Source organism: Coturnix japonica, chromosome Z, assembly GCF_001577835.2.
Source record: "Coturnix japonica isolate 7356 chromosome Z, Coturnix japonica 2.1, whole genome shotgun sequence".
NCBI lineage: Eukaryota > Metazoa > Chordata > Aves > Galliformes > Phasianidae > Coturnix > Coturnix japonica.
This window is the reverse complement of record NC_029547.1, coordinates 56,606,889-56,619,622: the sequence shown is the minus strand read 5'-3', so window position 1 is coordinate 56,619,622 and position 12,734 is coordinate 56,606,889. Positions and strand designations below refer to the sequence as shown.

The 12,734-nt window shown below is 46.2% G+C and overlaps 1 protein-coding gene across 5 annotated transcripts in view; it reads right to left on the bottom strand.

Annotated features, from left to right (window-relative positions):
- SSBP2 (single stranded DNA binding protein 2) overlaps positions 1-3,031 on the bottom strand; it is a 166,224-nt gene extending 163,193 nt beyond the window's left edge. For 2 of the 5 annotated variants that reach the window (XR_004305654.1, XM_015849770.2), the window contains exon 1: positions 2,847-3,029. Coding sequence is in view for 4 of the 5 variants with exons in the window: in XM_015849770.2 (XP_015705256.1) it covers positions 2,847-2,905 (59 nt within the window). In the remaining variant the exon portion in view is untranslated. Of the gene's footprint in view, positions 1-2,846 lie in introns of all 5 variants that reach the window. The other 3 variants (XM_015849772.2, XM_015849773.2, XM_015849771.2) reach the window with 3 other exon arrangements.
- Positions 3,032-12,734: the final 9,703 nt, after the last annotated feature.

Below are 12,734 nucleotides of genomic sequence, written 5' to 3'. Positions count from 1 at the left end.
AAGCAGCAAGCATGATGGAAATGAGAAAAACGCCCATCTCCCCTCACACAACCAACTGGTGAGATCAAACTGGGAAGATGTTTGCATCAGCAAAGCTGCTGTGACAGCAGCAACCAAGTGGTCCCACTTTCTGGAGGTCATCTGCCTTGCCAAAATGAAGAGCAATCAACCACTGACCCCAGTGGTTGCTGTCGTGTTATTACTTTGATCATGCATCTTTTGGTATCTAAAGGAAATCACAGCTGATAGTCACCTGGTAATTAGGGAACAAAATCTGCATGACTGCTGAGCACCAACAAAGCAAAGGCATCTTGGGGGGGAAAAAAAGAAAAGAAAAAAAAAAAGATGGAAGACCACTGAAAGATCAGAGCAACACAATTCTTTCAGAATTACCATTTGCTTATGGCGTATGCGTGGTTTTTTTGTTGTTGTTTATTTGTTTCTGGTAGTTTTCTACTTGTATTTTCTAACTTTAAGCATTATTTATAGGTGAATAGCTCTATTTCCAGATCCCCATGAAAGTGCTGTTGGAAAGGACGCATGACAAGACACACAAAGTAGTGTGGTCCTACCCTTCTTCCTCCGAGACTAGAAGTTTAGAAAGTTCAGCTATTCAGTTAAATGACAGGGAGTTCAAATTCCTTAACCCAAATTAATCAGATTTTATGGAATATAGAAAGTGTATTTGCCACAAAGAGACAACAAAGGATGCTATAAAGAAATTTAGCCTTTTTCCTCCCACAGCATACATGGAGTCTTGTCTGTCCCTGTCCAAGTCTGGACAGTGGAAGAGGCGCTGCTGGAACACAACTGTCCTGCCCACCATGAGGTAGGGACAGCCCAAACCCAAAGCAAAGCACAGATGCTCCAGAATGGGAGAAATGGGAGAAACAGCACCTTTTTTCTCTGCTCTTTGCAGGCATGGTGCCTTCATTGTAGCACTTTTCAAGCAGCGCCATTCTGTACATCTCAGGTACAGAACCCAGTATTATTCCTTGTTAAGCTATATAGTACAGGCAATTCACCCCAAAAGTAGGGTGGGAGGGGCAAAGAGAAAGACTGTGGAATGAACGTTGCTTTGGAACTGATAATTTGCCAGCGGGTACTGTAAATGACTTGCAAAACTTGTTCACTTTATTTAATAGAGATGACATAACCTCAAACGACATAAATATTAAAGGCGGCACACAGTGAGATACCACATTAGAAACATATTTGGGACTGAACTGGTCTGTAAAATACAAGATATATTGCATCTCAGGCTCTGAAACAAAATGCAAGCAGCACACACAGCTTCCACACAGGTAAAATGCTCCTCAGGAACCTCCTCGCACGCTCACATGTCCGTGCCAAGAACACGTGTGCTCTGCACAGCGAGGCACCCAGACCACATTGCGCTTACTCAGTCATTGCAAGTGCAGTCAGATCTGCCACTGGCTGCTCCATTTGGCTACATCAGCCTCAAAGAGACATGACAAAGTTGCATGTTTGGCTCTAAAAACTTTGAAAATTTACATTAAACACGGTTATAATCCTGTTCTTCTTGACTAAGTGACTGCCTAATATATCAGACATACATGTTTTCTCCGTGGTTTCCAAATGGACCAAATCTAATGCAGAAGTCAGGGCTGTGTTTTCAGAGAGCTTTAATCCGATGGTGACTTTTTGGAGCAGAGCAAGAACTCGTGCATCACCTCGGGAGCAGCACTGTACAACTGTGCAACAGCATCACAGGGAAAATCATGCAACCCCCCAAGAAAAGTACGAGCACCGCGCAACGATGGAATCCGCTCTGCTAGGGGATAAGTTGAAAGGATGGGATAGAAGGAATAAATCTGGAGGGTACGCTGTGTAACGGTTTTCATCAGACACCAGGGGAAAAAACCATCCTTAAAAGACGGCTGAGGAGCACTGGGAGATGGAGGGGTACTGCTGAGAGATGGAGGGGTCCTTCTGAGCTCCTGGCTAAGCACGTCGCTACCCGGTGCTCCCCGCCCGTGCCCTGGCACAGCCCATCCCGGCTCCGCAGCGCGGAACCCGTCGGCGCGCAGCCCGCTGTCCGCGCCGCGAGTGGGAGCCGGCGTCCGCAAATCGAACAGCACCATCTAGCAGGGCCCCGCAACTTTGCCGAGCAGGGCAGATACTTCTCAGCAATACGGCGGCTCGGCAGCCCTGCCTGCAAAAGTAGTGCGCCTTCTCGCACCGCACACGCCGTTACGATGGCTGGAAGACGGAAGACGAACCGGCCGCAGGGCGAGCACAGGGGCTGCAGGCGCTGCGAACGTCCCGCTCCGGGCTCGGAGCGGAGCATCGCGGCTGTGCCCCACGGCGCGGGGTGCGCTGCCCCGACCCGCAACTCCCCGGCGGAGCGCGGCCGCCCCGCACCGCAGTCTCCCGCAGCGTGTCGGAGCGCTCCGCCCTTACACCGCCCGCAGACACCAGTTGCTCGGCCCCGCGGCTCCGGAGGCGGGCGCCGGCCGGACGAGGCGGCCGCTAAAGCGCAAACTTTCGGAGGCGGCTGGGCACGCCGCTCCCCGGGGCTCGGCGTCGCGGCGCTCCCGGCCCGGCGGAGCGCGGTCCCGGCCCGAAGTTGTGAGCCGGTCCCCGCCGTCGCTCCTCGCCCCGCAGCCGCCGCTTTGTTCCCCACTCGTCCCCGCTCCGCCCGCTCCCGGCCCCGCCGAGCGCAGCCCGGGGCGCCGCACCCCCAGCGAGGGGCAGCGCGGGGCAGCGCGGGTCCCGCTCCGACCGCTCCCCGGCTCCGACCGCTCCCCGCGGCCCGAGCGCGGCCGCCCCCGTCGGAAAGTTGTTGTGCGCGGGGCCGGGGGCGGCGTCGTAGCCGTACTCACTTCTCCCGGGCCTGGCTGTCGGACGGGACGCTGCTGTTGCTCTTGCCTTTGCCGTACATGCCTGCGGAGAGCTCCGACTGTCACGCACCTGTCAACCCATCACAGCCTCCCCGGGAACAGCCCCGTCGCCATGGCGACGCCGCCACACACACAGCCCATTGGCCGGCCCGGGACGAGGCCCCGCCCCCCCGCGCCGTGACGGGCAGGCGGGAGCCGGGCGGGCTGCAACCTCCTCCCCCCCGCCTCCCTCCCCCCCCGGCCCCTTCTCCTCCCTCCTCCTCCTCCCCCCTCCCCGCTCGCGCTCTCCCTTCCCCGGCGCAAGGGGGAATTAGAAACGGTTCTAGAAGGATTTTAAACAACTGGCTGTTCCGAGCGACCGACACCCGCCCGCCGCCGCTGCCGCCGAGGGGGGAGCGCGGCGGCGAGAGGCAAAACGCGGAGCGGATTCAGCCGGCGGCAGGGCCGCTCCCTGCACAGAGACACCGCAGAGCCAGCACACAGCCTGCACACAGCCTGCACACAGCCTGCACACAGCCAGCACACAGCCTGCACACAGCCTGCATACAGCCTGCATACAGCCTACACACAGCCGGGCCGCCCTCAGCCACGACGCCCCGCCGCCCTCAGGGGCTCGAGCGCTGCCCCCCGCCCGGCCCGGCCGCCCCTCACCATGCCGGGTTGCCGAGGCCCGTTGTGCAGCCCCACAGCGCGGCTGTAGGTGTGGGGGGCAGTGGGGCAGCAGGGAGCGCTCCCCAAGGTGTCCTCGGGGAAACGGGGATGCACTGTGGTGTGAGGGACATCAAGGGAAATGAAGGCTGTGCCACGGAGACACTGGGAGAGAGCCGGGGTCAAGCATTGCTCTGCTCTCCTCATGTGTCCTGAAGTACAGCCCCACATCTGCCATCTTTTGGTACCCAGTCACCTTTAAAAACACCCAGCTGACCCAAACCCACACACACGTGCGGCCCGAAGGCTCTAGCTGTGCTGTGCCCAGCGCTCACACCACTGTCCAGCCAGGCCCCGCTGTGCCCAACCACCAGACAACACCTGGGGCGGGAAGTTGTGCCGGCATCTGTTTATCATTGTGAGAGCCGCAGCAAAGCGTCCTCTGGATCCTGAGCTGCAACAGCAAAGGAAACGGTTGGGGAGGTGAAATTGGTTTGGGGGGGGGGTTTAGGACAGCATTAATGAGCGACTGGAACAAATTAGTGATGGAGCGGTAGAGACAACAGGAAGGAGCGGAACGCCAAGGAGTCCTGCGCGCCTGTGGCTGCGTGCAGACCATTCCCCACCGTCGGCTCCAGTGTGGTGGGATTTGTGCTTCAGCAACTCACTGCAGTAAATCACCAGATTAAAGCGAGCTGCAACAAAGACCACACTGTATGCCAAAGTTGTCTTCCTGCCCCGGGCTTTTGCCCCACAGTGTTTGACATATGGGTCAGAGGGATGGAGAGGTGGAGGTGGGTCTGGTGGATGGCGCCAGCATCAGCCCAAGCCTCCTGCTCACATCCAGGACACACCACCTGCAATGGGGGAAGAGCTGTCCACAGAGCTCTGGTGGGAATAGGAAGGAAGTGGGCAACGGGAGGGAATGAGCATTAAGGGAGAGGTGGGAAGGGCAAGAGAGGCGGACATAGGAAGAGAAGGAGGTGTAAATGGCCATGGGGGAGAGGAGAAAAAGGAAGCAAAGCACAAGAACAATGCACAGTGAATGTGGGTGATAAAAAAGGGAAAGGACTGTGGAGAGAGAATCTGAGAATGGCATGTAAATGAAGAGCCAACCAAAGGGATGCGTTTTGCCCGCATTCATACCGAATAATACTTACATGTCTTGTAGCATGGAGTTCACATGAAGGCTAGCCATGTGACTGATTGTATTCAGCGTGAATACAGGGAGCGGAAAATGGCACAAAGAAAGAAAGGCAGAGAAAGAATCAGGGCAGAGAACAAAGAAGGACCTGGGTTGTGGGTAAAATACAAAAAAATAACAGTAGTCTAAGGGAAGAAAATTGTGAACATGGGCACGCTCAGGCAAATGCATGTAAGATAGGTGACACTTATTTTGGTTCAGATGGCCACAGTCCTGAGTATAATTGTCATCTAACCATTTGCTTACCCATGTGGAACAGCCGTTGTTGTCCCCTTGGAGACGTTGGCTATCTCCTGCCCAAGGCTTCGTGCTGCCACCCATCAGCCCTGCTATCAGCACAGCTTTCACACCAAGCTGGTAACAACAGTGAAGTGGTTCATGGCTGTTCCCTGCGTCATCCTCTTTTCCCTCTTTATTCGCTTTCTGCAAAATCTCCTCTCTGGTTTGCCTCAATAGTTTTGATTGATTTGTTTGTGGTTTTTAGGGCGGGGGGCTATTTTGAGAAGATGGCTGTGTCAGTGGTGTGTCACTCTAGCAGGGGGAAAAGTTTTTTATGTGGAAAAGAACTACACCGAGCTGTTTCCTAAAAATAAGGTGAGATTGCTCCGGTGTCCTTTGGATATGCATTCCATCCATGACAAGATTTTCACAGCTGAAAATGCTTTGTTCCCATTTTTCATTTGCATTCTTATGATTTATTTGGTTCTGGAGGACTGCAGATGCTTTGGATATTCCTAGATCAAGTGATGGTTTGGTGGGCAGAGTGGAGCAGGGTGAACTGTTAGAGGGCAGCAATGGATGGAGCAGGGTGAGTCTGCTCCCAGGGGCAGCGTTCGAGCTCCTCTGCACAGTTGTGGCCCCCGGCCTGCCATTAACATTCAGGTGATGACTTTGTAATTTTGCTTAGAGATCCTTCAGTGTGAGATACAGACATAATGCCAGTATTTATTCATTTATCATGAGCATGAAAAAACAGAGGGCACGCAGGAGTAAGGTAATCATAGGACTCTGCTGTAGATCTGCCAAGCTAACATTACATCTGCCTCTGCAGGAATGCTATCAGGGTGCAGTATCCTTTGGAACCACGCAAACAAAGCGCTATCGCGTGGATACAAGAGTTTGCCAAGCGAACAGGTATAGCAACACAAAAACATCCTACGGTCTTGTGAAGTTTTAGGTATCGTTAGTCCTGTTTTAAAGTCTTTCTGCGCATGTAGTATCTGTATCTGTGCCCATGCTCAAATCATTTCGAGCACAAACACTGCACTTAATGGCAGCAATTGTATCTCATGAGGCCAATATTGTAATTAATGAGATTTGAGGCTCATATACTGAGACAAATTTAAGTTTCTAATATCAGAAGGGAAGATCCAGTGTTTGTTTAAAAGGGAGATGAAGGGGTGGCTGTACTTTAAAGCTTCTCAGTCCAACACTGGAAAGGAATTCACAATGTATTTTTAGAGTGTTATAAAAATCTCTTACATAATGCTGATTAATTCTTAGGTTTTAGGGAAGAGCACTGGGCTTTGTGTATAAGAGTGTTGACCAGCTAAGCCACTGAAAAGGGCTGGTTTAGGCTGGATTTTTCTTGGACTCCTTAGGTACAGAATGCTGCAATTATTCAATTATTACAAGATTTTGCTTTTGTTTGGGCGTGTATGAATATTTCTCTGGGAACTGCATCTTATTCTTGGAAGTCTTTATCATTTTAAAACATATGCTATGTTATATCACCCTGTCGGAGTTATGGGATAGCTACAAACTGTTGGTGTGGGTTTTTGTTCGTCTCTCTTGCTGCAGCTAATTACATTATGGATTAACATTAAGAATGTCTGCAGTGAAACATTACTCCTATGGCTGTATGAGACTTACTTAAACAATGTAACTCGTATTACAGAATCATGATTTTTCTCATATGCTTGCAGTAATATATGCAATTAATATACAGTTCTGCCCATTCTGTTGATTTTCAAAATCATCAATCTAACTGGCAGCTTTCAGACAGCTTTTAACAAAGGCCTATTCAGGAAATTAAGCCAGTAAATGCTACTCCCGTCTTTTAATTGTAGTTATATATAGTTATTGCTGTGTGTAGCTGGAAAGATTTTTTGGACAAGATATCATGGGAAAGAGAAGCTTTTGTTTGGTCTTTTTCAACAGATATGTGACCGAGGCAGCTTTGAAGCTGTTCCCGAGAATCCTTCTTCCTTCTGTGGGATGTCTTATCTGTCTGTGGAGTTTCTGACTATGAACCTCGTTATGCAGTCTTTCATTCTTGTGCCATACAGTTGGCTAAGAATTGTTTAGGTGAGCGAGGTGAGTCCTAGATCTTTATTAGAGAAAGAAGATAGCTGGAATGCATGGTTCAGAAGTGTTAAACAAAAGCTTTGTTTTTCCCCATCTTCCAATTGGGAGGGAATAGAAGGAAATAAAAGTAATTATAGCTCAGCAGCAGGGAGAACAATATAAAGAGAATTCTCATGAAAGGCTCTTTAATAACCTGTTTGTCACCCAGGTCTCCTGCCAGCAAGGGCTCTCTCTGTATCCATGATGCCATTTACAGGTGTCTCAGCCCTTCCCCTAGAAGGAGTCTCCACTGCTACAGACAGTCAGTCCTGCTCTGCGGTGTTTAGTTGCTGGAATTCTTTCATGTTAAAGGACACTTGTCCTGGGAGACACAGAGCAGCTCACTGAAGGAAGCTGGGGGCATCTTGCAGCACAGAGACACAGGATGGGGTGAGGCACTGCTGTACACTGAAAGCAGCTGGAAGAATTTGCTGGCTTGCTACAATTACTGCTGTAACACAGGCTGTAGCTGCTTGCTCACTCTCATTCTCCCATGAAACCTAAGTTATGGTCCTGCCTCCTCATTGCTCTTTTTTTTTTTTTTTTTCCCTCCCAGAGAGCTGCAGTTTCTTTCTGTTTCTGGAGAGGAATCAAGAATTCCTTGCAGCCTCCTGCTACACCCATGAAAGGGCCAGGTACAATCTGAGTGCATTTAACTCAGAAATAAAACACGGCAAAAATAAAGCTGTCATTAGTTTATTGCTCTCAGTGACAGTGATATGGTTGCTCACAGGTGTAAATAAGTACATTACTTTCCAGTTTGTGTGCAAGTGCAATTCAGAGTATCAGAAATGACCTGTAAAGGGCTCTCTGACATGCAATCTGAGTTCATACAGTAGAAGAAGGCGTGTTTTTTATGTATTGTTTCCCTCCATACTAGCTCTCTCTCTTGAGTTCTCTGGTGTCTTATGTGGTTTCAGATCTCCCTGATGTTATTTCCACAGGAGGGGCTTTCCCAACATCTCCTGTTTGCTCTCACATGCAGGTGCATCTTGTTGTCTGATGTTGGTGAAGGCTTGAACTCTCAATGCCTGTCATGTAGAGCGGCTCAGATAAGGTCTTTCTTTTCTTCTTGGCAGCATATCTTTGCTTAAAAAACAGAATTTCTATTTTTTTGGCTGCTGAATTTGATTGTTACTTAGTAATGTCTTTAAATGCTGACTGTCTTATACGTAAGCACACACAGTATGTGGGACTGCCTTCATTTCGTTCAGTGGCGTGGCTGAAACTGGTTGTTTTAATCTATCAGACTGAAGCTGCATATTATCAAACAAACCAGGCTGTTTACACACAGTTACTAATCGTTTGAAGGACTGCTGAAAGACAGCATTGATGGTTCAGTAATGTGTCACATCAAGAATATGAGTTTATGTGTTGCCTGGGTCCAAAATTAGAAGAAAACAACATGAAATCAGGGGAATTGATTGGGTAAATTGGGTAAATGTAAGGCTAATTTGGAGCTGGACCCTACACGGAGCTCCACATGGGCAGACCTATTTCTGTGTCATGTGGGTGCTAGGATTTGTAAGGACTTTACTGCTATGGTGCCTTGGCTCCCTCTTCTAGGACTTAGTGCAATACTTTATTATTATTATTATTATTATTATTATTATTATTATTATTATTATTTTTAAACCAACAAACAACAGCCACAACAACAACAAAAAAAGCCAGAAATGGCTCTAGAAGAATCAAAACTGCTCTTAGCAGAACCAAAATTTCATTTATTTTGAGGGTCACAACACTCAGTAGAACAGTACAGATAATGATGAACCCAGAATGGAATTGCTGAAAAATCTGGAGTTGGTTTGACATATGCAGACTGCTGTTGGCTTCAACAGGCTTATTGAATGTGTTTCTTACTTTGGGCTTCAGGACAAGTCAAAATGCAATATTGTTAGCCCATATCACTGGGGCTGCATATTGTAGGCTGTAAGCTGGGAATTGCACGAGTGTATCAGCAGAAAAGAGTTTGGCTTTAGCTGGCAATTAATCATGAACAGGACAAGTAACCTCTCTAGAACTCTTTGGTTTTTGTATTTATTTATCACAGTTCATTAATATATATATATATATGTATATTCCAGAGTAAGCAGTAGCACAGTAAAGATCTGGAGAAATAAACGGCCCAAACTATCACACTGTGACAGCTTTGGCAAACCTTTACTCAGTATCTCTTTTCATTAAATGCTCGTTCTTGAATGAAATGGTTCATCTATTTTCCCGTGTATTAATGAGCACCTAGTGGTGCACCATATCAGCCATGCACGTCAATGCATTCAACTTTTATGGAATGTTTATGGTTTGGGGTTGTTTGTTTGTTTGAATGCTTATAGCTCAAAAAAGACAGATATCACTTCATTGATTCAGAAATGAGCAACAGCATTTGGGGAATATGACCCACAGGACATACCCCAAAATCCAACAAAATCATGAGAGGAATTGATCAGAAATGCTCACTACTGTATCGAATCAAGAAAGCGATGTTGTTTAACTCTCATGTACTCATTAAACCAAAAGTGCGTGGAATTTTTCTGTTTGCCAGTTTCAGGTAAATGCACTGCAAAGCTCATTTTGTTGATATTTTTGACTTTTCACAAGTGATTGAGAGATGTGAAGAATAATGACAAACTGATACTCTGCCACAACTATGCTTTACAAGCACAATTACCCCAGAGGAACCAAATTACAACCTATTCATTCTGGTCTCTAGGTACAGAACGGTAAAGAAGGGTTATTATGGGGTTTGGACAATGTCAGAGCACTGAGGATGCACTAGCTTGGAAGGGGAAAGCGTTTAACTCTAAATATCTTCTGTGATAAAAGTACAGGGGGATTGTGAGGATAATGTGCACTTTAGGTTCATCTTCAATGGAATATTTTGAATAGAAAAACAGGTAAAAGGCAACTATGCTCCGTAGTGTTAACACATGAAAATCGTTTTAGAGGTTTGTTTTGGTTTTGTGCAGCAGATTGTTTTGTGAGACAGAACCTTTTATAGAAACCAGACTATTCTTATATTCTTTGGCATTTCCATTTATAAAAGCTACTCATGTTTACACACACAGACACACAGACACATACACACACAATATTGTTCATTATATATTGTTCATCTGGTAAGGAAGAAATAAAACAAGAAGTTGATACCAGTCTGCATATGCGTTCAAAAGCATAGTGAATTCTTCGAGGTCTGCTGTGGATCACATTTCATTAAACTGCAATGAAAAAAATCCTTTTTTTACCTTGTCTCTGTGTGTTCTGAGGTGGGTATGTAAGGTTTGAATTAGTAGGTAATCACCAAGAAGTCTCCTTTCATGAGGCTGCAGCTGGGAAACGGACAGTTTAATATTCATGGAAAGAACAAACTTTCCATCTCCTTTCTCTTCTCTTTCCTCTCTGTGCTCCTGCTTCATCATTTTCTTCTCCATGGTCCCTGTCCTAAAGTCATCTCTGTAGAAATCCAGGAAATATAGAGCAGGAGTAGAGCCTACCTTCTCAAAATCCCTTTTGTTGACTTCAGTGAGAACAGTAACTTACGAATGAACATTCAGGATGGAAAGATCCTATTCATCGATGTATCTACAATTACTTATTCAGCTATGAAATATTAAATGAGCCTGCAGGCTGATGAGATGTTGTGCCATCACCATGCCAAGGGGCGGCATGGAAATCATCACTTTGGCCTCTCAGTGAGGAAAAACAGTAAATGCTTAAAAAAACAATTAAGCAAAAGTGATTGAACTTTGTTAAGATGTAAATAGCAGCTTAGTTTTGAAGATGTGTTGCATGTCTGCACCTATACTGTCTGTACAGCAAGAATATCTTTAAAGCTGATGCTAACTCCCATCATTTAATGACATGTCTTGGACACACCTCCCACTGCTGTTCATCTCTAGATCCATTCTGGTTTCATTTTCAAGCAAGTTGAGCAGGGATATGAAGCTAATTGACAAAGTTTAACTTGGTACATTTCTGTAGACTGAAGGAAATTTATTCATACACTTCATCATTTCAGCTATTTGCTGGAAATCCAACTTGATGAATGAGAGAGGAGAGGCCCAAACCAGGGTCACCACTTGAGTTAACCTTTATATGTCTGTATTTAGGATGCCGGACTGAAGGAACTCTGCTGACTCTTGTGAGATTTGTTCATGTGGGCAGATAGGTTCTTGTGTATGAATCCCCAAGTGTCTCTGTCCAATGAAGGACGGCACTGTGGGTCTGAGGAGAATCGAGTCCTGTCTGAGCAGCTGGTGCTGGGAAGGTCACAAGTGAAGTCCTGAACAAGGGAACTGAGATGCCCTGGGGAATTCATTAGAAGCCGTGACTCCTCCAATCTGTTTCACCTGTTGAGCTCTGCACATTTGATGGTCTGGCTGACAGAACAGTATTGGCTTCCTGGGATATATGGCTAAAAAGCCTGAAATTCAAAGTGAATTGTGTTATTTTAAATACCTTTTTTGGTTGCTATTTTTTTATACCCAAGGTCAAAATTTACAGCTCATCTTCATGATGTTTACCTGACTTGTGAGAGCAAGTATCCTCTATGGATTCAAAAGCAGGCTTGAGAAGCAGAGGTGGTTTAATTTCTTCAGTTTCCCCATTATTATTATTTTTTATTATTTTACTTTTTTTTTTTTTTTTAAATTCTCTCTCTCTCTCTCTCAAAATAAAAGAAGAAAACTATATATATATATATTTATATATATATACACACACACAATTACAACAAAACAACCATTTTCTTCCAATAGCACTGGACACTGCTCCCTCCAGAGCTTACACTGCCCTGAAATTCAGACAGGATCAGCATCTGCCTACAGTATCCCATGCTGTAGGTTTTAGTAAGAGATAAAGAGGTGCATTTTTTATAAGACTGTGAATAATATAGAAGAGTGTGGGGTAGGAAAAGAGCTCCTGAGGAGATCCTTCCTGGCCTGTAAGGGCATCATGTCTGATTAAGACAACTTGGTTAATTCCAGACGTTGGTAACAAACCAAGGTGTGGAGGGGCATGTATATGAAAGAGGAGGACTTTTTAATCTCACAAGCTGGCCTCAGGGGTTTTGGTTCAGAAACAGACAGAAGTTATATAGAATTCCCAGAATACAGCTGGTGCACCCATAACAGCATTGGCTATAATAGGATTTTTTACTGTGCTAGGAATGAAATATCGGGCTCTCATTGTTATCTTCCCTTGTGCAGCTGTAAAGAATTTATTTGTGAGTTTTACAATATCCAGAGGTGGTTCCTTTGTACCCTTTTTCAATAAAGTTGAAATGCCAAAAGTTTTTTAGTTTCTTATTACTCTCTTTGCCCGGTAGAAAACCCTCGGAGCAGTCCTGAGGCTGGCATGTCTGCCCTACCCAGAATCATTTCTGAAAGAGAGTGTTTTAATTTCCTTGCATTCTCCTAAAGCCATTTTTGGTTACCCTGATACCGAGTCTTTTCCATCTTGTTGATTTCTACAAGCTCATGCCAGGTGGGTGAGACATTTATTGATGGTTCATAAGTAAGTCTTTATTTTATCTATCCTTGAGAAGACTCAGATTTTACAAATTCTCTGTGTGATGTACTGAAATTTCTTGCAACCCTGAGTGTCTCCACCTTACAGTAGAAACAAATCTCATATGTGTAAGGGGAGGAACATGTTTCACTAGAACAAATGTA